Genomic DNA, 25,931 nt, shown 5'->3' with positions numbered 1-25,931 from the left:
ACACTTCTGTCACCTGCCCTTCCTTATTTCCAAAGAGGAGGTCAAGTTTTGCCCCCTCTCGAGTCGGGCCATCCACATACTGAATGAGAAATTCCTCCTGAATACACTCAACAAATTTCTCTCCATCCAAGCCCCTAATGCTATGGCTGTCCCAGTCAATGTTGGGAAAGTTAAAGTCCCCTACTATTACCACCCTATTTTTCTTGCAGCTGTCTGTAATCTCCTTACATATTTGCTCCTCAATTTCCCGTTGACTATTTGGGGGTCTGTAGTACAATCCTATCAAAGTGATCTCTCCCTTCTTATTTTTCAGTTCTGCCCATATGGACTCCGTGGACGAACCCTCGGATATATTCTCTCTCACTACTGCCGTGATGTTCTCCCTAATCAAGAACGCAACTCCCCCTCCTCTCTTACCTCCTGCTCTATCTTTCCTATAGCATCTGTACCCTGGAACATTGAGCTGCCAGTCCTGCCCCTCCCTTATCCATGTTTCAGTAATAGCTATAACATCCCAGTCCCATGTGCCCATCCATGCCCTGAGTTCATCTGCCTTGCCCATCAGACTTCTTGCATTGAAATAAATGCAGTTTAATCTAGACTTCCCTTGGTCTTTGCCCTGCTTTCTCAGACCATCTGTCCGGTCAGGTTTTGTACACTCTCCCTTACTGCCTTTTGTTTCTGTCACCACTTTACTTTCCACTGACTTCCTGCATCGGTTCCCATCCCCCTGCCACTTTAGTTTAAACCCTCCCCAACAGCACTAGCAAACACTCCCCCTAGGACATTGGTTCCAGTCCTGCCCAGATGCAGACCGTCCAATTTGTACTGGTCCCACCTCCCCCAGAACCGGTTCCAATGGCCCAGGAATTTGAATCCCTCCCTCTTGCACCATCTCTCAAGCCACGTATTCATCCTAGCTATCCTGTCATTCCTACTCTGACTAGCCCGTGGCACTGGTAGCAATCCTGAGATTACTACCTTTGAGGTCCTACTTTTTAATTTAACTCCTAACTCCCTAAATTCAGCTTGTAGGACCTCATCCCGTTTTTTACCTATATCGTTGGTACCTATATGCACCACGACAACTGGCTGTTCACCCTCCCCCTCCAGAATGTTCTGCAGCCGCTCCGAGACATCCCTGACCCTTGCACCAGGGAGGCAACATACCATCCTGGAGTCTCGGTTGCGTCCGCAGAAACGCCTGTCTATTCCCCTTACAATCGAGTCCCCTATCACTATACCTCTGCCATTCTTTTTCTTGTCCTCCTGTGCAGCAGAGCCAGCCACGGTGCCATGAACCTGGCCGCTGCCACCTTCCCCTGGTGAGCCATCACCCCCAACAGTATTCAAAACGGTACACCTGTTTGAGAGGGGGATGGCCACAAGGGACCCCTGCACTACCTGCCTGCACCTCTTACTCTGCCTGGTGGTCACCCATTCACTTCCTGCCTGTACTCCCTTTACCTGCGGTGTGACCAACTCGCTAAACGTGCTATCCACGAGTTTCTCTGCATCACGGATGCTCCACAGTGAGTCCACCCGCAGCCCCAGCTCCGAGATATGATCGGTCAGTAGCTGCAGGTGGACACACTTCCTTCACACATGTTCGGCAGGGACACTGGTAGTGTCCATGACTTCCCACATCTTGCAGGAGGGGCATTTCATGGGTGCGAGGTCTGCTGCCATGACTTGCCTTAGCTTAGTTACCCCTTTTAAATTACGTTGAAATTAGAAAATGTTAACCAAAGTCGGGACCTAGGTTCACTAAAAAAAAACACTACCTGCTATAAAACCTGCAGACCTTCCCTTTCTTATTACTTTACTTACAGTAAAATGGTAGAAATACTCACCTGAACCTACTCACCAATCAGCTTCCTCCCCTGTGCCGCGTCACTTTCTGACTGGTGACGTCACCCCGAACTCTGCCGCTGGTCTCAGTGCAAGCCTCGGGTCGCTGCTCCTTATATTCCCGCTCTCCGGTCTCTTGCCTCTGGTTCCGCCCAGGTCCGCCGCTGCTCAGGTCTCGGGCCTCGGGTCGCTGCTCTTTATATTCCCGCTCTCCAGTCTCTCGCCTCTGGTTCCGCCCAGGTCCGCCGCCGCTCTGTGTTCATTGTGTTCATTGAACTGTACTTGACGTAACCTGCAAATTGTATAATCTGTATTGTGTACATTTGGAATGTGATATGACAACTGTATTGTATGTATTGCTGCAAATTTTATGAATAAAGTATATTTTTTGAAAAAAAAGAGATACGTTGGTATCTGTCCTGGTTCATTCCCAACAGTTCGGTAACACAGGATGCTCTCCTCTATGGGCTGTTCCCAGGGACGCGCACCAAGACAGATATCAACTGCTGCTGGAAGACCATCAACTCAGTGAAGGAGGCCCTTCGGTCTGCCCGAAACCTGATGGTCATCCAGCTGTCCACGACTGAGTATTGCTGACTGACACACTCCAAGGTTCAGGAGTACGTGCTGCAGGACACACTGAAGCGAGGTGTGACCTCCGCAAAGGCTCAATGGGGAAAGGCCACCCCACTTTGTATTGTACAGAATGTATTAGAAGATATGTACTGTGTTTTGAACTGTGATAATGGGCTCATAGTGTGCATGATCTGCATTGTATTGGTTTGAACTATGTTTCTTGGAATTGTGTCCTTTTATATTTTACTGTGTGTATCTTTAAATGTTATGAAATGAAGTATATTTTGAAATATTTTTTTTAAAAGGCAGATGGAGCCTTGATTTAACATTTCATCCAAAAGACAAAGCAGCAGTTCCTCAATACTGTGGCTTTAGTCTGTAGTGGGGTTTGAACCCACAACCTGCTGCCATAAGCTGAGAGTGCTGCTAATCAATATTAAACTGAGCTGTATTTTTGATTGGTGACATATCTGCATTTATGTATCTATTACTTCATGCGAGTCAATTGTAATAGTGATAGGATTATGTGATCAGTATAAAATCATTGATTTTATAGACCATTTTTCTCTCCCAAAATGGCCTCAGCAATATAAGGTTAAGATAATTTGTTGTGACTTGCAGTCAGATTCTCTCAAGATGCATCTTCGTATTTAATTAGCTTTGTTGACAGCGCTGCACACTGAATGGAAACTTTCAGTGACTGATAATCAAACCCTAACCCAAATCATTTACTTTTCTGACTTTGCACTTGTTTACTGTTTCTTGTTCCTGTACGATTTACCTTATATTTTATCTACTTAAAAGTCAAGCACCATTACTTAGCCCATTTTCCGAATTGGTCTTTATCTTTTTATGTACTATTTATCTCTGTTATATTTGTCATCTGTTGGTGGGATCTTCGTGTGTGCAAAATGTTTGGTAAGTTTGCCTACGTGATCAATGGTAACTGTATTTCAAAAATAATTGAGGCATTTTTGAGAGATGTTATATTGTGATGTATCAATGGAAGTCTTTCCTTCTGTCTTTTATATTTGTCATCTGGCTGTACACCTTGACATCATCAACAACATTTAGAATGTTAATTCACTTATAAATAGTCTGAACAGCAGAGGATCCAGAATAGGTCTTTGCAGAGTTGCTCCCAGGCTGAGCCCTTTCTCTTTATTACCCTACTTATGGCCTCTTGTGTACTATTATATATTTCATATATTCAATCCGGCTAACTCATTCAGCATTAATTCCATGAACCTAAACTCCTTTTAAGAATCTCATGTTGAACTTTACCAAATGCCTTTGAAAAATCAAAGCAAATTTAGATCCACTAAATAGCCTTCATACATTAGTTCACTAAACATTGAAGAACTTCAGCAGATTAGTAGTGCATGACCTATTTCGAAACCTGGACTGATGGCTCTGTGCTCTTTAGATGAGCACAAATGTATCTGTTTGATACACTTAACCATTTTCCCATGACTGATATTAGCAAAACCAGGTTTGTGTTTTGCTCCTTTTGAATATTAGGGTAGCATTTTCTGTGTTCTGTTTCTTAAATACGGTTCTCATATATATGAATGCCTTAAAAATATTAACCAGGAACTCAGCTATTCACCAATTGAGATGTAGCCGTATATTTCATCTAACTCAACAGTGTGCAGATATTTTCTTTATATTTTTTACCTTGTATATCTTGCATTAAAGGTTCCCGGAGTCAGGGGGCTCGATTTTACCGTCTGGTTTCCTGTGGGTTTCCAGCAGGGGGGGCCCCGAAAATCCCGATATCCAGTCACGTGACGGGAACCCGCCACGATCCCGCCCACTTCCGGGTTCCCCGATGACGTGCGGGGGTGCGTGCGTTGCCCCCGCTGGTGGGAATCCCGCAGGCAATTAAAGCCAGCGGGATGCCACTTGAGGTTATTTATTTCACTCGTTCAGGTCATTAACTGACCTGATTACGGGACTGTGTGTGATTTTGGGGAAACATGGGACTGTTTCACACACTGGGGGAAACAGTCCTAGTTGAACTGGACGTGTTGCAGCCGTCAGCCTGTGGCAGCTGCAAAGGTCCATTTGACAGGTAGGTGGGGGGGGAGACCCTCACCCATTGCAGGAGGCCGCTCTGTCACTTGGGACAAAGTGTGGCCTCCACCACCCACCTCCTGACGGTCAAAGTCACCAACCTGCACACTCACCCCGGGGTCCGGAGACATGTGCCTACCTTGCGGACCCCCTCAGATGTACATATTGCGGATGGGGGCCACCGTAGCTGCAGTCATGACCCCCTCGGAGGGCGAACAGCATCACCAGCCTCGCCATCCACGCCGTCCACCTCTGACACGTGGAGCTCCACAACAGAGTGCTGTGACACATCCACCTGTACAGCAGGAGGGAGGGCTACCGCAGAGAGAGACGCGTCGCAGAGGGCACTACCCTCGCCACAGGGTCCACAGACCGAGGCGCAGCTCCCCGGACCTCTCCGAGCAGCAGTGCACACGGAGGCGCAGATTCACTCGACATGTAGTCGTGGAGATCTGCAGGCTCTTTCATGCCGAGCTGCTCCTGGCTGGCCCCAGCACCATCTGCTTACCTGTCGCTGCCAAAGTCACCACTGCCCTCCACAACTTCTCCTCCGCATCCTTCCAGGGTGCAGCCGGGTACACCGCCGATGTCTCTCAGTTGTCTGCGCGGAAGAGCCCTGCAAATACACCTGCACCTACTCTGCAGTGACACAATGGGTGGCATCAGTGGTGGGTCCTCATAGTGATACCCAGGAGCGGGCATTATTGGACACAACAGACAGGATTCGCGGAGACATGGCAGTGGTGGTGCCAATATAATGTGTGATGTTTGTTGCTCTGAAATTCAATATAGGTAACACCCATGGCAAACCCTCAGACACCCTTGTGCATCCCCTTCATGCTCACGACACGTTTGCCGTACGCTGCCTACTGCACATATGCGATGCATGCCCTGTGGCTGCAGCACAGGTGGTGGCAGGTTGAGTGAGGCTGGCCGTGAGAGAGATGCACGAGAGGGTGAGTATGGGATAGAGCCATGAGATTGTATGAGGATTGGGTTGCGTGTTAGTGGCGGGTGAGTACTGGCGAAGTGAGTAGGTGCAGGTAAGTTGAGGATGGGGTTTGAGTGGGTATGAGGAGTGATGTGACAGAGTGGTGTTGGCGGTGCCGAAGGAGATGTGGGGTGGGGGCAGTGTTGTGGCAGACGGAGTGTAGGGGAAAGACTACGTGTTCTCACTGTGGCTGACCTACTGAGGTCATTGGAGCGCCTCCTGCACTGTATGCAGGTGGGCGATATGTTGGTGGTGCAGGTGACCCCCTCTGCCACCTCGAGCCAGGCCTTCTTGGTGGCAGAGGCAGGCCGCTTCCTCCCGCCCGCCGGGTGGAAGATCTCTGTCCTCCCCCTCCTCCTCACCCCATCTGATGATACCTGGGGTGAGGCATCATTAAACTGGGAGCAGCCTTCCCTCTGGGCTGCTCCATGCTGTAATTTGTTCCATTGGTTGCAGCATCTGTCAGTGGAGGACTGCCCCTTTAACTAGAGAGCCTCCAGCTGACAGATCGTACTGCGCATGCGCAGCCTGCCCGACGCGCAGATCAGCAGCGCGGACCCCGGAGGAGCAGGTAAGTGATTCCAATTAGTGCATTGCCTGCTACGATCGCGCGGGCAACCCACTAATTTCACCGGGCGCGGAGGCCACGCACCCGAAACCCAACCCGCCGGAAACCCGCAGGCCTGCTAAAATCAGGCCCAGAATGACTCGATTTGAAATTTGACCATAATCTTCTTTTGAAAGAATCTGTTTAACATTGTTATCCAAACTTTTCATCTTCATGGGACATTCAATTGTTTATCATGAGTCTGTGGGTATAAAGCGTTGTATTCTATTATATACTGTTACTATTACCACCGCCATCTTTGGGAACCTGCTTAAGATGAAGACAAGGATTTCTTATTGTTTTCACATCTTTTTGGTGCTTTGGCACTTTTATCCCCATCCATTCCCCCCTCCCCCTTCCCATAGTCCCTCACACCCATCCGAGTTCCAGGTGGGATTTCTCTTCCCCCCCCCCCCACCCCCCTCCACCCTCCTTCTCAGTTCAAGGTAGCACTCTGCTCTCTTGCACCCTCCAGTTTCATGCTTGCATTCTTCTCTAACCCCTCATGTTACATGATGGCACTCTTCGTTGCTGCTCCCTGCCTCTAATTCCATACTGGTGCTCTTCCACCCACAGGACAGCTCATTGCTCTCTTTCTCACTCCCCACTCGTGCTGCTGCTAGTTTCAACCTCCTGACATTGCATACAAGTAAAACAATTGCAATAAAATAAATGACAGATAAGTTAGTTAACCAAGGATCTCTTTTGGGAAAAAAAAGGTCAATATGAGAATATGATTACATAAGAACATAAAAACATAAGAAATAGGAGCAGGAGTAGGCCAATCGGCCCGTCGAGCCTGCTCCGCCATTCAATAAGATCATGGCTGATCTGATCCTAACCTCAAATCTAAATTCATGTCCAATTTTCTGCCCGCTCCCCGTCACCCCTAATTCCCTTTACTTCTCGGAAACTGTCTGTCTATTTTTGTTTTAAATTTATTTAATGATGTAGCTTCCACAGCTTCCTGGGGCAGCAAATTCCACAGACCTTCTACCCTCTGAGTGAAGAAGTTTCTCCTCATCTCAGTTTTGAAAGAGCAGCCCCTTATTCTAAGATTATGCCCCCTAGTTCTAGTTTCACCCAACCTTGGGAACATCCTTACCGCATCCACACGATCAAGCCCCTTCACAATCTTTTATGTTTCAATAAGATCGCCTCTCATTCTTCTGAACTCCAATGAGTAGAGTCCCAATCTACTCAACCTCTCCTCATATGTCCACCCCCTCATCCCCGGGATTAACCGAGTGAACCTTCTTTGTACTGCCTCGAGAGCAAGTATGTCTTTTCTTAAGTATGGACACCAAAACTGTATGCAGTGTTCCTGCTGCGGTCTTACCAATACCTTATATAACTGCAGCAATACCTCCCTGTTTTTATATTCTATCCCCCTAGCAATAAAAGCCAACATTCCGTTGGCCTTCTTGATCACCTGCTGCACCTGCAAACTAACTTTTTGATTTTCTTGCACTAGGACCCCCAGATCCCTTTGTACTGCAGTACTTTCCAGTCTCTTGCCATCAAGATAATAACTTGCTCTCTGATTTTTCCTGCCAAAGTGCATAACCTCACATTTTCAAATATTGTATTGCATCTGCCAAATCTCTGCCCACTCACCCAGCCTGTCTATATCCCCTTGTAGGTTTTTTATGTCCTCCTCACTCTCTACTTTCCCTCCCACCTTTGTATCATCTGCAAACTTTGATATGTTACACTCGGTCCCCTCCTCCAAATCGTTAATATAGATTGTAAAGAGTTGGGGACCCAGCACTGACCCCTGCGGAACACCACTGGCTACTGGTTGCCAGTCCGAGAATGAACCATTTATCCCAACTCTCTGCTTCCTGTTAGATAACCAATTCTCCACCCATGCCAGAATATTACCCCCAATCCAGTGATTCTTTATCTTGAGCAATAATCTTTTATGTGGCACCTTGTCGAATGCCTTCTGGAAGTCTAACTACACTACGTCCACTGGTTCCCCTTTATCCACCCTGTACGTTATGTCCTCAAAGAACTCAAGCAAATTTGTCAGACATGACTTCCCCTTCATAAAGCCATTAGACACGGTCAGTGAATAAAATTGTGTATTAGTTGATTTTATTTTCGGACCATAGGAACAGGAGTAGGCCATTCAGCCCCTCGTGCCTGCTCCGCCATTTGATAAGATCATTGCTGATCTGTGATCTAACTCCATATACCCACCTTTGGCCCATATCCCTTAATACCTTTGATTGCCAAAAAGCTATCTATCTCAGATTTAAATTTAGCAATTGAGCAAGTATCAATTGCTGTTTGCGGAAGAGAGTTCCAAATTTCTACCACCCTTTGTGTGTAGAAATGTTTTCTAATCTCACTCCTGAAAGGTCTGGCTCTAATTTTTAGACTGTGCCCCCTACTCTTAGAATCCCCAACCAGCGGAAATAGTTTCTCTCTATCCACCCTATCCGTTACCCTTAATATCTTATAAACTTTGATCAGATCACCCCTTAACCTTCGAAACTCCAGAGAATACAACCCCAATTTGTGTAATCTCTCCTCGTAACTTAACCCTTGAAGTCCGGGTATCATTCTAGTAAACCTACGCTGCACTCTCTCCAAGGCCAATATGTCCTTCCGAAGGTGCGGTGCCCAGAACTGCTCACAACACTCCAGGTGCGGTCTAACCAGGGTTTTGTATAGCTGCAGCATAACTTCTGCCCCCTTGTACTCTCGTCCTCTAGATTTGAAGGCCAGCATTCTATTAGCCTTATTGATTATTTTCTGCACTTGTTCATGACACTTCAATGATCCATGTACCTGAACCCCTAAGTCCCTTTGGACATCCATTGTTTTTAACTTTTTACCATTTAGAAAGTACCCTGTTCTATCCTTTTTTGATCCAAAGTGGATGACCTCACATTTGTCTACATTGAATTCCATTTGCCACAGTTTTGCCCATTCACCTAATCTATCAATATCGCTTTGTAGTTTTATGTTTTCATCTCCACTGCTTACAATGCCACCAATCTTTGTGTTATCAGCAAACTTAGATATGAGACTTTCTATTCCTTCATCTAAGTTGTAAATATATATTGTGAATAATTGAGGCCCCAAGACAGATCCCTGCGGGACTCCACTCGTCACATCCAGCCAATGTCCCTACTCTCTGTCACCTTTCGCACAGCCAACTTCCTAACCAAGTCCGTACTTTTCCTTCGATTCCATGGGCTTCTATCTTAGCTAATGGTCTCTTATGTGGGACTTTATCAAATGTCTTCTGGAAGTCCATATAAATAATATCCATTGACATTCCCCTGCCCACTACTTTAGTCACCTCTTCAAAAAATTCAATCAGGTTTGTCAGGCATGACCTACCTTTCACAAATCCATGCTGGCTCTCTCTGATTCACTGAAAATTGTCGGTGTTCAGTCACCCTATCCTTAATTATAGACTCCAGCATTTTCCCCACAACAGATGTTAGGCTAACTGGTCTATAATTCCCTGGTTTCCCTCTCTCTCTTTTCTTAAAAAGCGGAGTGAGTCAAAATCTTTTCCCAAAGGTAGGGGAGTCTAATGAGGGGGCATTGATTTAAGGTGAGAGGGGAGAGATATAAAAGGGTCCAGCGGGGCAATTTTTTCACTCAAAGGGTGGTGAGTGTCTGGAACGAGCTGCCAGAGGCAGTTGTAGAGGCGGGTACAATTTTGTCTTTTAAAAAGCATTTGGACAGTTACATGGGTAAGATGGGTAGAGAGGGATATGGGCCAAGTGCAGGCAATTGGGACTAGCTTAGTGGTATAAACTGGGCGACGTGGACATGTTGGGCCGAAGGGCCTGTATCCATGTTGTAAACTTCTACGATTCTATGACGTGCAATTTTCCAATCCAGACGGACAGTTGCTGAATCTAGAGAACTTTGAAAGATTATAGTTAGGGCATGTGCAATGTGCTCACCTACTTCCTTTAAAACCCTGGGATGGAAACCATCTGGTCCTGGGGATTTGTCACTCTTTAGTGCTATTATTTTCTTCATTACTGTTGCTTTACTTATATTAATTTTATCAAGTCCCGGTCCCCGATTCAATATTAGTTTTCTTGGGATTTCCGGCATGCTATCCTCTTTTTCTACTTTTTGGGTCTGAGTTTTGATTCTACATAATTTTAATATTAGAGGTTTATATTAATATGTTTGCCTCTAACTTGATCCACAATGCTTGTCTTATTGAAACCTATAGAATTTCCCCACTGTACTTTTGTGCGATTTTCATTAACTAAGACATTCATCGATTCATAGAGTAGCTACAGCACAGAAGGAGGCCATACGGCACATCGAGCCCATGCCAGGTCTTTGTGAGAGCAATCCAGTTAGTCCCATTATCCCACTCTTTAACCATAGACCTGCATATTTTTTCTCTAAGTATTTATCCAATTCCTTTTTGAAAGCCACGATTGAATCTGCTTCCACCACCGTCTCAGGCAGCGCGTTCCAGATCATAACTACTCGCTGCATAAAAAAGACTTTCTTCGTGTCATCTTTGGTTCTTTTGCCAACCATCTTAAATCTGTGATCTCTGGTTTTTGACTCTTCTGCCAATGGGAACAGTTTCTCTTTATTTACTTTATCTAAACAGTACCTGGTACGGTAGCATAGTGGTTATGTTACTGGACTAGTAACCGAAAGGCCTGGACTAATAATCTGGAGTCATGAGTTCAAATCCTGGCACGATTCATTGAATTAAAATAAAATCTGGAATAAAAAGCTCGCATCAGTAATGGTGACCATGAAACTACCGAATTGTCATAAAACCCCATCTGACTCACTAATATTAGGGAAGGAAACACGCAGTCCTTACCCAGTCTGGCCTATATGTGACTGCAGACCCACAGCTATGTGGTTGATTCTTAACTGTCCTCTGAAATGGCCTAGCAAGCCACTTATTTGTACAATCCTGCTACAAAAAGTCATAATAAGAATAAAACTGGATGGACCACTAGGCACTAGACATGACAAAGGCAAAGGCAAACCAAGCCCCAGCCGACCCTGCAAAGTCCTTCTTACGAACCTCTGGGGACTTGTGCCAAAGTGAGAGAGCTAGCCCACAAACTAGACAAGCAACAGCCTGACATAGCCATAGTATCACAGAATCATAACTTTCAACCAATGTCCCAGACTCCTCCATCACCATCCCTGGATACGTCCTATCCCACCGGCTGGACAGGCCCACCAGAGGTGGCAGCACAGTGGTATCCAGTCAGAAGGGAGTGGCCCTGGGAGTCCTCAACATTGACTCCGGACCCGATGAAGTTTTTTTTTATTCGTTCATGGGATGTGGGCGTCGCAGGCGAGGCCAGCATTTATTGCCCATCCCTAATTGCCCTCGAGAAGGTAGTGGTGAGCCGCCGCCTTAAACCGCTGCAGTCCGTGTGGTGAAGGTCCTCCCACAGTGTTGTTAGGAAGGGAGTTCCAGGATTTTGACCCAGCGACGACGAAGGAACGGCGATATATTTCCAAATCGTGATGGCGTTTGACTTGGAGGGGGAACATGCAGGTAGTGTTGTTCCCATGTGCCTGCTGCTTTTGTCCTTCCAGGTTGTAGAGGTCGCGGGTTTGGGGGTGCTGTCGAGGAAGCCTTGGCAAGATGCTGCAGTGCATCCCGTGAATGGTAGATACTGCAACCACAGTATGCTGGTGGTGAAGGGAGTGAATGTTTAGGGTGGTGGATGGGGTGCCAATCAAGCGGGCTGCTTTGTCCTGGATGGTATCGAGCTTCTTGAGTGTTGTTGGAGCTACACTCATCCAAGCAAGTGGAGAGTATTCCATCACACTCCTGACTTGTGCCTTGTAGATGGTGGAAAGGCTTTGGGGAGTCTGGAGGTGAGTCACTCGTTGCAGAATACCCAGCCTCTGACCTGCTTTTGTAGCCACAATGTTTATATGGCTGGTCCAGTTAAGTTTCTGGTCAATGGTGACCCCCAGGATGTTGATGGGGATTCGGCGATGCTAATGCTGTTGAATGTCAAGGGGAGGTGGTTAGACACTTTTTTGTTCGTGATAGTCATTGCCTGGCACTTGTCTGGCATGAATGTTACTTTCTACTTATGAGCCCAAGCCTGGATGTTGTCCAGGTCTTGCTGCATGCGGGCTCGGACTGTTTCATTATCTGAGGGGTTGCGAATGGAATTGAGCACTCTGCACTCATCAGCGAACATCCCCATTTCTGACCTTATGATGGAGGGAAGGTCATTGATGAAGCAGCTGAAGATGGTTGGGCCTAGGACACTGCCCTGAGGATCTCCTGCAGCAATGTCCTGGGGCTGAGATGATTGGCCTCCAACAACCACTACCATCTTCCTTTGTGCTAGGTATGACTCCAGCCACTGGAGAGTTTTCCCTCTGATTCCCATTGACATCAATTTTACTCAGGCTCCTTGGTGCCACACTCTGTCAAATGCTGCCTTGATGTCAAGGGAAGTCACTCTCACCTCATCTCTGGAATTCAGCTCTTTTGTCCATGTTTGGACCAAGGCTGTAATGCGGTCTGGAGCCGAGTGGTCCTGGCGGAACCCAAACTGAGCATCAGTGAGCAGGATATTGGTGAGTAAGTGCCAATTGATAGCACTGTTGACGACACCTTCCATCACTTTGCTCATGATTGAGAGTAGACTGATGGGGCGGTAATTGGCCGGATTGGATTTGTCCTGCTTTTTGTGCACAGGACATTTCTGGGCAATTTTCCACATTGTCGGGTAGATGCCAGTATTGTAGCTGTACTGGAACGGCTTGGCTGTAGCGCAGCTAGTTCTGGAGCACAAGCCTTCAGCACTACAACCGGGATGTTGTTGGGGCCCATAGCCTTTGCTGTATCCAGTGCACTCAGCCGTTTCTTGATATTACATGGAGTGAATCGAATTGGCTGAAAACTGGCTTCTGTGATGGTGGGGATATCGGGAGGAGGCCGCGATGTATCATCCACTCGGCACTTCTGGCTGAAGATGGTTGCAGACGCTTCGGCCTTGTTTTTTGCACTCACGTGCTGCACTCCGCCATCATTGAGGATGGGGATGTTTACAGAGCCTCCTCCTCCCGTTAGTTGTTTAATTGTCCACCACCATTCGCGACTGGATGTGGCAGGACTGCAGAGCTTTGATCTGATCCGTTGGTTGTGGAATTGCTTAGCTCTGTCTATAGCATGTTGCTTCCGCTATTTAGCATGCATGTAGTCCTGAGTTGTAGCTTCACCAGGTTGGCACCTCATATTTAGGTACGCCTAATGCTGCTCGTGGCATGCTTTTCTACACTCCTCGTTGAACCAGGTTTGATCCTCTGGCTTGTTGGTAATGGTAGAGTGAGAAATATGCCAGGCCATGAGATTACAGATTGTGCTGGAATACAATTCTGCTGCTGCTGATGGCCCACAGCGCCTCATTGATGCCCAGTTTTGAGCTGCTAGATCTGTTCTGAATCTATCCCATTTAGCACGGTGGTAGTGCCACACAACACATTGGATGGTGTCCTCAGTGCGACGATGGGACTTCGTCTCCACAAGGACTGTGCGGTGGTCACTCCTACCAATACTGTCATGGGCAGATGCATTTGCGACAGGTAGATTGGTGAGGACGAGGTCAAGTAAGTTTTTCCCTCGTGTTGGTTCGCTCACCACCTGCCGCAGGTCCAGTCTGGCAGCTATGTCCTTCAGAACTGGGCCAGCTTGGTTACTTGTGCTGCCGAGCCACTCTTGGTGATGGACATTGAGGTCCCCCACCCAGAGTACATTCTGTGCCCTTGCTACCCTCACTGCTTGCCCCAAGTGGTGTTCAACATGGAGGAGGACTGATTCATCAGCTGAGGGAGGGTGGTAGGTGGTAATCAGCAGGAGGTTTCCTTGCCCATGTTTGACCTGATGCCATGAGATTTCATGGGGTCCAGAGTCAATGTTGAGGACTCCCAGGACCACGCCCTCCTGACTGTATATCACTGTACCGCCATCTCTGGTCGGTCTACCCTGCCGGTGGGACAGGACATACCCAGGGATGGTGATGGTAGAGCCTGGGACGTTGGCTGAAAGGTATGATTCTGTGAGTATGGCTCTGTCAGGTTGTTGCTCGACTAGCCTATGGGAGAACTCTCCCAATTTTGGCACAAGTCCCCAGATGTTAGTGAGGAGGACTTTTCAGGGTCGACTGGGCTTGGTTTGCCTTTGTCGTGTCTGGTGCCTAGTGGTCTGATACAGGTGGTCCGTCCGGTTTTATTCTTATGATGACTTTTTTTTAGCGAGATTGTACAACTGAGTGGCTTGCTGGGCCATTTCAGAGGGCAATTAAGAATCAACCACATTGCTGTGGGTCTGGAGTCACTAGTCTATCCACATAATTGAAGTCCGTCATCCCTGGAACCGTTCTAGTAAATCTTTTCTGCACCCTCTCTAAGGCCTTCGTATCCTTCCTAAAGTACGATGCCCAGAATTGGATACATTACTCCAGTTGTGGCTGAACCAGTGTTTTATAAAGGTTCAACATAACTTCCTTGCTTTTGTACTCTACCCCTCTATTTATAAAGCCCAGGATCCCGTAAGCTTTTTTAACTGCTTTCTCAACCTGACCACCTCCCTTCAAAGATTTGTGCACATATACTCCCCGGTCTCTCTGTTCCTGCACCCGCTTTAGAATTGTACTATTTATTTTATATTGCATCTCCTTGTTCTTCCTGCAAAAATGTATCTCTTCGTACTTCTCTGTGTTAAATTTCATCTGCCATGTGTCCGCCTATTCCACCAGCCTGTCTTTGTCCTCTTGAAGTCTATTACTATCCTCCTCACTGTTTACTGCACTTCCAAGTTTTGTGTCATCTGTAAATTTTGAAATTGTGCCATGTACACCTAAGTCCAAATCATTAATATATATATATAAAAAATGCAGCGTGCCTAGTACCGATAGCTGGGGAACACCACTGTGTACCTTCCTCCAGTCCGAAAAACAACCTTTCACCACTAATCGCTGCTTCCTGTCACTTAGCCAATTTTGTATCCATGCTGCCACTGCCCCTTTCATTCCATGGGCTTCAATTTTACTGACAAGCCTATTATGTGGCACTTAATCAAACGCCTTTTGGAAGTCCATATACGCAACATCAACCCTCTGTTACCTCCTCAAAAAACTCAATCAAGTTGGTTAAACACGATTTGCCTTTAACAAATCCATGCTGGCTTTCCTTTATTAATCCACATTTGTCCAAGTGTCTGTTAATTTTGTCCCGGATTATTGTTTCTATAAGCTTCCCCACCACCGAAGTTATACTAACTAGCCTGTTGTTGTCTGGTTTATCCTTACACCTTTTTTTGAACAAGGATGTAATATTTGCAATTCTCCAGTCCTCTGGCACCACCCCCATATCTAAGGAGGATTGGAAGATTTTAGCCAGCACCTCTGCAATTTCCACCCTTCCCTCAGCAACCTAGGATGCATCCCATCTGGACCGGATAACTTATCTACTTTAAGTCCAGCCAGCCTTTCTAGTACCTCCTTTATCAATTTTTAGCCCATCCAGTATCTCAACTACCTCCTCTTTTACTGTGACCTCTTTCATAGGGTGAATACTTGAAATGTTTGTTGTTCTTTTACTCTTCAGTACCACCACACCTTTTGTGGTTTTAAAACCAAAATAACTTGATTCTGCTTTTCCTTCCTTTGAAAACATTCTTTTGCTCCAGTTCAAGTTTTTACGTAAAACTAAAATGTCACCCTTCAGACTCCGGAGTTCATGTCATTCTCTCCAACATCATTGTTCCTGCTGCCTGAAAAAAAAGAGATTAAGTTGCTTTGCTATACCAATGGGCAGCTATTAAATTTTTATTTGCCCTTGTTAACATCCTATTGACTCCACTCATGCTGTCCTCTATGATCTATATATTTTCACTGGAATCTTTTTTTCTTTTGCTTTATTAGATTAAGGCGGAGTGTCTGGTATTTATAATGCTTTAATTTGTAGTCTAAATGATTTAAAACATCTAAAAGGTCATTTACATTGAATATGACTTCCATTAAAATGTAAATCCTCATGAGACACAGTGGGCCACAATTTGCTATCAAAATAACGGTGAGGATAATGGCGCTTGCCGTTACTTATGTGCAAATGGTACAGCAACTTTAGGCAAGGGCTATTGAGCCGTTAAATTCAAATATCCAAAAGTTGCTGTCTGAGATACGCCGCTCCGTTGTTAGCTTTGCGAAAACAGTTTCTCGATGTTTGCCTCACCATTGAAAATTGTAAACAATTTTACAGCACCAAGTTATAGTCCAACAATTTTATTTGAAATTCACAAGCTTTCGGAGGCTTCCTCCTTCCTCAGGCGAATGTGAACATTCACCTGAGGAAGGAGGAAGCCTCCGAAAGCTTGTGAATTTCAAATAAAATTGTTGGACTATAACTTGGTGTTGTAAAATTGTTTACAATTGTCAACCTCAGTCTATCACCGGCACCTCCACATCATCACCATTGAAACGCATTGAACAACGTGAAGTTGCAGTATTTGCGTGGTAGATACGAACTAAATTCGCCACGGAAAGTTAAATCTTGTCCATGCCAGTCTAAGTACTCTTTTAACAATGTGATGACATTAATTACTGCCAGTCAACCTTTCTGGCACTGAAAATCAACTATTACAAGTGCAAGATGGGTCTAGATGAGCAAAATACTACGGATGCTAGAAATCTGTTCCTCATGGAACAGCACCTCGTCTTTCGATTAGGCACTTTACAACTTTCTGGACTCAATTTCAATAACTTCAGATCATAACCACTGCTCCCATTTTTTTTTGGACAGCGAAGTGCTGGTAATGTTGTCATTTGCAGCTTCTCTAGACCCATCTTTTGTTTCTTTACTTATCCCATTACCACCCTCCTTGCCTTGCACCATCGTCACTTTTGTCATTTAATCACTCCTGCCCTACACCATATCAGAGACCTTCCCTTTTGTTCTTTCCTCCCCCCTCCCCATTCCCTGACTCTTTATTGTTTAATTTTCAGTTTCTTCCAGTTCTGACGAAGGGTCATCGACCTGAAACATTAACTCTGTTTCTTTCTCCATAGGTGCTGCCTGACTTGCTGAGTATTTCCAGCATTTTCTGTTTTTATTACAAATGTGGAGTCTCATTCCTTCGGGCTTTAGTTGTTGTTGGAGATTTTAAAAATGTAAAATTTTAAATAATTATTTTTTCTTTTATGTCTCTCTTTTCTCTCTGACTCAATCCAATCTTTCTTTCACTCCCTTTATTTCTCTTTTTGTACCTGATTTGACATTGAATTCACCCACTTGAATTTACACTTCCTTCTCAGTCGTTGCACTGTTAATTTCACAATCATTCAATCTGGTTGGTTAAGGAGATACCCTGTTGGTTGCCCTGTTCACTCAGGTCCCAGATGCCTTGTTTCTCTTGCTGCGATGTTATCAACTTGCACGTTCAGCAACTTGCCACGCAATCTAACTAACGGCAGACACCGTAAGATGCCCTACCACAGCAAATTATGCCCCAGTATGTTTTAGAACTCAAATGCTGTGTATTTTAGGACAAATTAAGTATCCGCTTTCTGTATATTACCTAAGTTCTTGTATGTAAAAGGAAGCCTTACAGATAAGATCAAGTACTTTTTCCCTGGTGCTGTAGAGGAAACTGCTTGTGTACAGGAACATTACCCATGCAGGGGGAATTTGTAGTGTTTTTTGTTAACCGTCCAGGATTGTTAGGATGCAATAAAATAACAAGTTTACCAAGAGGCCCTCATTATTAAGATAGAAAAGGAACAATTTGTAAAAAAAGTCACACCTTGCCTGAAGAGAAAAGCCAGTGCAACTTTGGAACCAATTACTTGTCCTGCAAAATGTTACAAATTTCACATATGTCAGGTTCAAATATTGTAGGAAAATGTGGCTTAATAAAAACAAAAGACTGCTGAAGTTTTACATTCACATGCAAAATAAAACTAGTAATTTTCTGTTAGGAGGTGGGACTTCTACAGTAAAGTAGAACTCTTCCAAATTAAATTTTCCATATACCTGTCTCTATCACAAACATAGAATCATAGAATCATAGAAGTTACAACATGGAAACAGGCCCTTCGGCCCAACATGTCCATGTCGCCCAGTTTATACCACTAAGCTAGTCCCAATTGCCTGCACTTGGCCCATATCCCTCGATACCCATCTTACCCATGTAACTGTCCAAATGCTTTTTAAAAGACAAAATTGTACCCGCCTCTACTACTGCCTCTGGCAGCTCGTTCCAGACACTCACCACCCTTTGAGTGAAAAAATTGCCCCTCTGGATCCTTTTGTATCTCTCCCCTCTCACCTTAAATCTGTGCCCCCTCGTTATAGACTCCCCTACCTTTGGGAAAAGATTTTGACTATCGACCTTATCTATGCCCCTCATTATTTTATAGACTTCTATAAGATCACCCCTTAACCTCCTACTCTCCAGGGAAAAAAGTCCCAGTCTGTCTAACCTCTCCCTGTAAGTCAAACCATCAAGTCCCGGTAGCATCCTAGTAAATCTTTTCTGCACTTTTTCTAGTTTAATAATATCCTTTCTATAATAGGGCGACCAGAACTGTACACAGTACTCCAAGTGTGGCCTCACCAATGCCCTGTACAACTTCAACAAGACATCCCAACTCCTGCATTCAATGTTCTGACCAATGAAACCAAGCAAATGGATTTTGTTTTTGCTGGACTTGTTCTATAATTTACATTTTGAATTGAAACTGTTGTGGGCAATCAGTTTTACTTCTGTGAGTCTCCAGTGAAAATCACTGAACTTCAGCCTGTTTTTTTTCCCCAAAATCTCCACAGTGCATAAGTCAATTAGTTGAGGGTACAGAACCATATGAAAACAATTTTTTGAAAACCTGCTCATGTGTCCATATCTTTACTCCAGACAGTTTAAGTGCAAATGAGCTGCTGGCAATTAATTGATTTAACACCTTACAATAAGAAATAAAATGTAAATGAGTTTTAGAAATGTTATATTATTCCATCAGCATCAGTAGTTGAGTGCTTTTAAGAAAGTAGATTTAGAGCCTATGATGAAGCAAGTAATACTGGAGAGGAAAAGTGCATGGCGACACCCATCAGCTTCTTTTGCATTTAATTTATGTGCAGAGTAGGTTGATTCTGTTCATTGGCTGTGACCACTTTCTTTTTGCATTTACTTGTTTTCTGGTTGACAGCACTGCAGCTGAATCAGAATTTCAAGTACTGCAAATGTGCGTGTCCACCTTCCTCACATCTAAGAAAGCATACTAGATTAATATTACAATTCCAGATTGTGAAATTTTGTTAAGGGCCTATAGTCTTACAAGCAGCATAATTAAGTGATTTATTATTATTAGATGAAGAAGTGAAGGCTGTAGCATTGATTATCATGGAAAGATTAGATATGGTAACATATGAATGAATTAGTGTTAACAAAAAGCAGTCACTAATATGCAATAGTATGCCTGTCAACATTTGTGAATTCTAAAGGATCCTTTTGAATGGCTTTTGAAGTGAGAACTTTGAATCTTGTTGCTGCTCAATGAGTCAGCACTATATATGGAGAGTAATTATTTTGAGGAATGTAGCATGAATATAATCACACCTACTTCAGTTCAGCAACTGCATTTTAAGCTTTCCCCATAGTAGTATTATGTTATTATGTGTGCAGAAGTTAAATAGGATCCTCTAGTCAATATGTGCTTTATATTTTTTATTTGGTAATAGTAAGTTTTTTTAAAAAAACGTTGAGGCTTGCAACATATCAGAAAAAGAGGCCAGAATAGAATTCAAATGTCAACAACAACAACAACAACAACATCCACGACAACAACTTGCAATAATATAGCACCTTTAACATAGGAAAATATCCCAAGGTGAGGAGTGACTAAAATCTTGGTTAAAGAGGTAGGTTTTAAGGAGGGTTTTAAAGGAAGAGAGGTGGAGAAATGGCGAGGTTCAGGGAGGGAATGCCTGCGCTTAGGGCCTAGACCGCTAAAGGCACGGCCACTAATGCTGGGGAGAAGGGAGTTGGGGATGCAAAAGAGGCCAGAGTTGGAGGAACACAGAGTTCTTGGAGGGCTGCAGGGCTGGAGGAGGTTACAGAGATAGGGAGAGGCAAGCCCATGATGGGATCTGAACACAAGGGTGAGCAGTTTAAATTTGGGACATTGGTAGACTGGGAGCCAGTGTAGGTTAGCGAGCACGGGGGTGGGGGACTTGGCACGAATTAGGATATGGGCAGGAGAGTTTTGATGGGTGGAAGATGGGAGGCCGGTCAGGAGAGCATTGGAATTGTTGAAATAAAAACAGAAGTAAAGGGAATTAGGGGTTACGGGGAGCGGGCAGAAAATTGGACATGAATTTAGATTTGAGGTAAGGATCAGATCAGCCATGATCTTATTGAATGGCGGAGCAGGCTCAAGGGGCTGATTGGCCTACTCCTGCTCCTATTTCTTATGTTTTTATGTAGAAAATGCTGGAGAAGCTCGGCAAGTCAGGCAGCATCTGTGGAGAAAGAAACAGAGTTAATGTTTCAGGTCGAAGAACTTTTCGTCAGAACTGGAAGATGTTAAAAGAGTTAAACGTTATTGAGCACATACAGAGCCAGGGAAAGTGGGGGGGGCGGAAAGAACAAAAGGGGAGGTCTCTGATGGGGTGGAGGGCACGAATGATTAAATGACAAAAGGGATGATGGTGCAAGGCAAGGAAGATGGTAATGGGACAGGTTGAGAAACAAAAGATTGATCGGTAGCAGCTGTAAATGGCAGCAGCAGAACCATTACCAGCACTAGCTGACCGAAAAAATGGGAGCAGTGGTTATGATCTGAAGCTATTGAAATCATTGTTGAGTCCAGAAGCTTGTCAAGTGCCCGCATGAAAGATGAGGTGCTGTTCCTCGAGCTTATGTTGAGCTTCATTGGAACAGTATAAGAGGCCAAGGTCAGAGTAGGGGTGGGAAGGGGAATTAAAATGGCAAGCGACCGGCAGGTCAGGGTCACGCTTGCGGACAGAGCGGAGGTGTTCAGCAAAGTGATCACCCAGTTTGCGTTTGGTCTCTCCAACGTCGAGGAGACCGCATTGTGTGCAGTGGATATGGTATACTAAATTAGAATAGTTGAGTCTGGAGGTAACAAAAGCATGGATGAGGGTCTCAGCAGCAGATAGGCTGAGGCAGGGGTGGAGACAGGCAATGTTATGGAGATGCTTCCAGCATAAAGAAATATGGTGCTCCATGGAGATCACGTATACCTAAAGAGCATACACATTATCAATTAATTGACAAAAAAACATATGATTTGTAGATTTTAATTAGTTATAAATCTGGTTGCACATTGTGTACAGTGACTAAAGTTCTTTATTTTAAAAAAAGGATTGTTTCAGTTTCAATTATATCTGTTGAGAATTTTGATTGTTCATGTGTCCTATTTGCACAGGGTAACTGATGTGAAATATATTTCCATGCTTTCAAAATAAGTGCAGATAATGTTTTTGGAGCCTGATTTATAACTCTAATCGAAGCACAAATTGATTAATTGTGCTTGATGCTGTAATGCATTAGCGGCTTTATGGATGATGCTAAAAGACACTACTCTGATAAGTAAATCAACTCTTCCGATCACCCAGGCAATAATGTACGTGAATTCTTTAACTCTGAACAATTTCAGGGGTGTCCTTTCTTTTCAATGGGAATTGACTGGGTTCTTTGGCCTGGTTACTCAGAACAGAGTACTTGACACTAGATGGTTCCATAAAATACACGTCTCGATTTCCCAACTTTTATTCTTGATTGTATATTTTATTCTTGTATTTAACGAGAGCCCTCATGAAAATGTATTTAGAAAAGTCATTTTGGTTACAGATCCATGATCCAATGATGTAAGTTGCAAAATGCACATCATGTGATTTCTCCCCACCTTACATTGGTTGATATATTGGGCTGGATTTTGCTGTGAGCGGTGAGAGCACGGCACTAGCCGTTCGTTAGACTTACACTTACCCATAGACTTTCTATGAGCTTTTGCACGTTCCTGGAAGTTCCTGGAAATTAGAGATCCAAAAAGCACGGTGCCCTCTACAGGACATCTGGGACACGTGAACATGGCAAGCAGCTGTGTATCTCCATAACCTATCAGGTTGAAGCGTCGTTAATAACAGTGCAGAGTCAGAACCAGGAAATGTAATTTAGAACAGTGAATACAATGTCAAATCAGGTACAGAAAGTGAAATAAAGAGAGGGTAAGAAAGATTAAATTAAGAGACAGAGATAAAAGAGACAAAGAAAAAGTTTTTTAAAAAAGTATTTAATTTTTGTTAATATCAAACAATAATTAAAATCTGTCGGAATGAGACTCCACACGTGTAAAAGTTAACTTTCAGTGCCAGAGAGATTGTTTGGCAGTAATTAAGACTTAGACCGCCATTAAAAGAGTACTTAGACTTGAAATGCCTTGACTTAACTTTTCTTGGCAAGTTTAGTCCGTTTCTGTCAGGTAAGTACAAGACTGTCATGCCATTCAATACCGTTTGAACGGTGAGTCAGCCGATGAGATGCCATTTTGCGCTGCTTTTGGAGGAGCAATGCAGGTTCGGACAGCAGATTCCGGATTTCAGCGTTTAACTGCTCATGTGTGGTTACCAGAAGTTACTGTCCGATTTTCAATAAGTAACGATGAGCGCTGTTAGCGTCACGATTATTTTTACAGCAAAATCCGGCCCATTGATATAGTAGTGATGTATATTAATTTGCAGGAGAGTACATTGACTGCATCTGTATGCAGTAGTTTAATGCACTTCAGTGCTCATTTTGGGGAAAAAAGCTAAGCAAATGATATAAAGTGCAACAAAAAGATATCCTGAATATCGCTGTTATCTCAGCAATTGGCAACAGCTAGAATTGATTACAAAATGTCAATATTTTTCTTTTTGCTCTCTTGCAGGTTGAGTCCACACAAAGTATGATCAGAATTGTGGGTTTATCAGCCACCCTTCCCAATTTCCTTGATGTAGCCACTTTCCTTCATGTAAATCCGTTCATTGGGCTTTTTTTCTTTGATGGACGATTTCGACCTGTGCCTCTAAGCCAGACTTTTATAGGAATTAAAGCATCAAACAAGGTAAATGACAGTTGTGATTTCCTGTGCAAATGAAGTAATGTTCAAAGGATATTTCTGACCATTCTTTTTCATGAGTTTGGAAGCAGTGCTCAATCCTTTCATGATTTCAAATAAGAGAAGGAATATCTAGAATGAGAGGAAGTGAGGGAGATCGGAACTACAACTTGCATTTATAGAGTATCATTAATATAAAAGACGATTCAGAGATGTAAGGAATAAACAAATGCTGAGCCAAAGAATGAGAAATTAGGCAGTAAAAGCTTGGTCAAAAGTGTGAGTTTTAAGGAAATTCTTAAAGAAGGAGAGGGAGGTGCAGAGAAGGAATGGGTTTAGGGAGAGAAATTCAGAGAGTGGGACTTAATGGTTGAATGCCTGGCTCCCAAATGTTTGGGTAAGAGAGGAGGGGTACACAAGAATCCAGAGTCAGAGGAACAGAAAGTTTGAGTCTAGCGAGGGGTGGAATATGGAACTGGAGGAGGTTAAAGTTAGGAAAGAGCAAAATCACGGAGGAATTTAAACACAAAAATAATTTTAATTTTGAGCTACTGGAGGATCGGGAGCAAAGTAGGTCAGGAAAGATAACGGGTGAGTAGGACCTGGTATGGGATAGGATACAGGTAATGGAACTTTGGATGAGCTGAAGTTTATGGAGGGTGGAGGATGGAAGGCCAGCCAGGAGACAATTGGAGTAGTCAAACCTGAAGTAACAAATGCATGAATGAGGGTTTCAGTGGCAGGTGGGCTGAAGTAGGTATGGAGGCAGGTGATATCACAGCAGTGGAAGTAGGTGGTTTTTGCGATGGAGAGGTTACAGGGTCGGAAGCTCAGCTTGGGCTGAATAGGGTGCCACAGTTGCAAATAACCTGATTGTTTAAGGTTTAGTGGTGATGGAGGGGTATGGGGTCAGTGGTAAGGATGCAGCTTGTGTTGCAGGGGCTGAAGAAAATAGCTTCAGTCTTCCTAATATTCAACCGGAGGAAGTTTCCGCTCATCCAAGCATAGATGTCGGAAAAGCAGTCCAATAATACAGATGGTGGTGGAGAGGTAGAGCTGAGCGTCATTGACATACATGTGGAAGCTGATTGCATGTCAGGGGCTGATGTCTTTAAGGGGTAGAATTCTGGTTTACGTTGTCATAGCAGAGATTGGGTGAGACACTTAGCAGTCACAAAGGTTCTCAATGAATGCAAATTGTTGTTGTGTAATCATAATCTTGTGGCCTTCCTTCCATCCTTCTATGAGCTTTGTTCTGGAACCGTACTGCAGTTCTTTTTGTGTTGCCCCACACCAGTTGTTCTTGCTGTTGTCAGGATACCAAGAAAAGTTTGTAAATCGGTGTGTTAGATGATCCATACATATTTATTTCATGTATTTTTATTATCACTTTTGCAAAAATGGTTGATATTATAGATTAAGGCTTTTTAAGTAAACTTCCAACTTTGTAAAGTCATCATTATTCGCTTCTAGTCCCAGAATGTGTTGCCATGTTTTCAGATTCTAAGTTAATTTTTATGTCACTTCAGTAACTGCTTTACTCTACTCAATTTGACTTCAGCTGGTGCTGCACCTAGTTTCAAGATCCACACCTCTTTGTCAAGGACCCTTCATGGTAGTTGATGCCCGTGAAGCATATTTGCATTGTTGGCCAATCACCCCTTAATTTCCTAATTCCACGGCTGTGCAAAACTTAGCAATAAGACCTGTCCTCTGCTGAGTTTGTATCAACTGAATGCCCTTGCTGCTTGCTTTCAAAATATTTGGCACATGCTTCCTGGAATGAGGTTTGTATTTATATGGTAGAGGAAGGGATGATCGCTTGGTTCTGTATGGCACAAATCTCTTGAACAATGCCCCAGTATCTTTTTCCCATATGGATGACGGCTTGTTATATTTGGTGGTTGAAATCCATTGGTAATGTGTGGCCGCACAAAAAATTAAACTTTTTAATGTTTTACTTATGTTACAGAATTTATACTTTTTCATCTGCTGTATGCAGATATTTGGATGGACTACAGGTGTGGTACCACATGATATTTCTGACCCATGCAATAAAGTACTCACTAACAGGTGGATTGAAATTTGCAAAACTGCTCACTCAAAAACTCACCTAGACCTCATTACAGCCTTGGTCCAAACGTGGACAAAAGAGCTGAATTCCAGAGGAGAGGTGAGGTGAGAGTAACTGCCCTTGACATCAAAGCAGCATTTGACCGAGTGTGGCACCAAGGAGCCCTAGTAAAATTGAAGTCAATGGGAATCGGCAGGAAAACTCTCCAGTGGCTGGAGTCATACCTCGCACAAAGGAAGATGGTAGTGGTTGTTGGAGGCCAATCATCTCAGCCCCTGGGCATTGCTGCAGGAGTTCCTCAGGGCGGTGTCCTAGGCCCAACCATCTTCAGCTGCTTCATCAATGACCGTCGCTCAATCATAAGGTCAGAAATGGGGATGTTCGCTGATGATTGCAGAGTGTTCAGTTGCATTCGCAACCCCTCAAATAATGAAGCAGTCCGTGCCCGCATGCAGCAAGACCTGGACATCACCCAGGCTTGGGCTGATAAGTGGCAAGCAACATTCGCGCCTGGCAAGTGCCAGGCAATGACCATCTCCAACAAGAGAGAATCTAACCACCTCCCCTTGACATTCAACGGCATTACCATTGCCGAATCCCCCACCATCAACATCCTGGGGGTCATCATTGACCGGAAAC

The 25,931-nt window shown here is 44.3% G+C and overlaps 1 protein-coding gene across 2 annotated transcripts in view; it reads left to right on the top strand.

Moving 5' to 3' along the window:
- The window catches only part of ascc3 (activating signal cointegrator 1 complex subunit 3), a 599,461-nt gene that overhangs the window by 182,425 nt on the left and 391,105 nt on the right, over window positions 1-25,931 (top strand). For both annotated transcript variants that reach the window (XM_067984949.1, XM_067984950.1), the window contains exon 12: window positions 23,048-23,224. In XM_067984949.1, coding sequence (XP_067841050.1) covers window positions 23,048-23,224 — 177 coding nt within the window. The remainder of the gene's footprint in view (window positions 1-23,047; window positions 23,225-25,931) is intronic.

The sequence above is a fragment of the Heptranchias perlo genome, chromosome 5 (genome assembly GCF_035084215.1).
Source record: "Heptranchias perlo isolate sHepPer1 chromosome 5, sHepPer1.hap1, whole genome shotgun sequence".
NCBI classification, from domain to species: domain Eukaryota; kingdom Metazoa; phylum Chordata; class Chondrichthyes; order Hexanchiformes; family Hexanchidae; genus Heptranchias; species Heptranchias perlo.
Note: the sequence above shows the minus strand (reverse complement) of the source record. Positions and strands in the feature narration are given on the sequence as shown.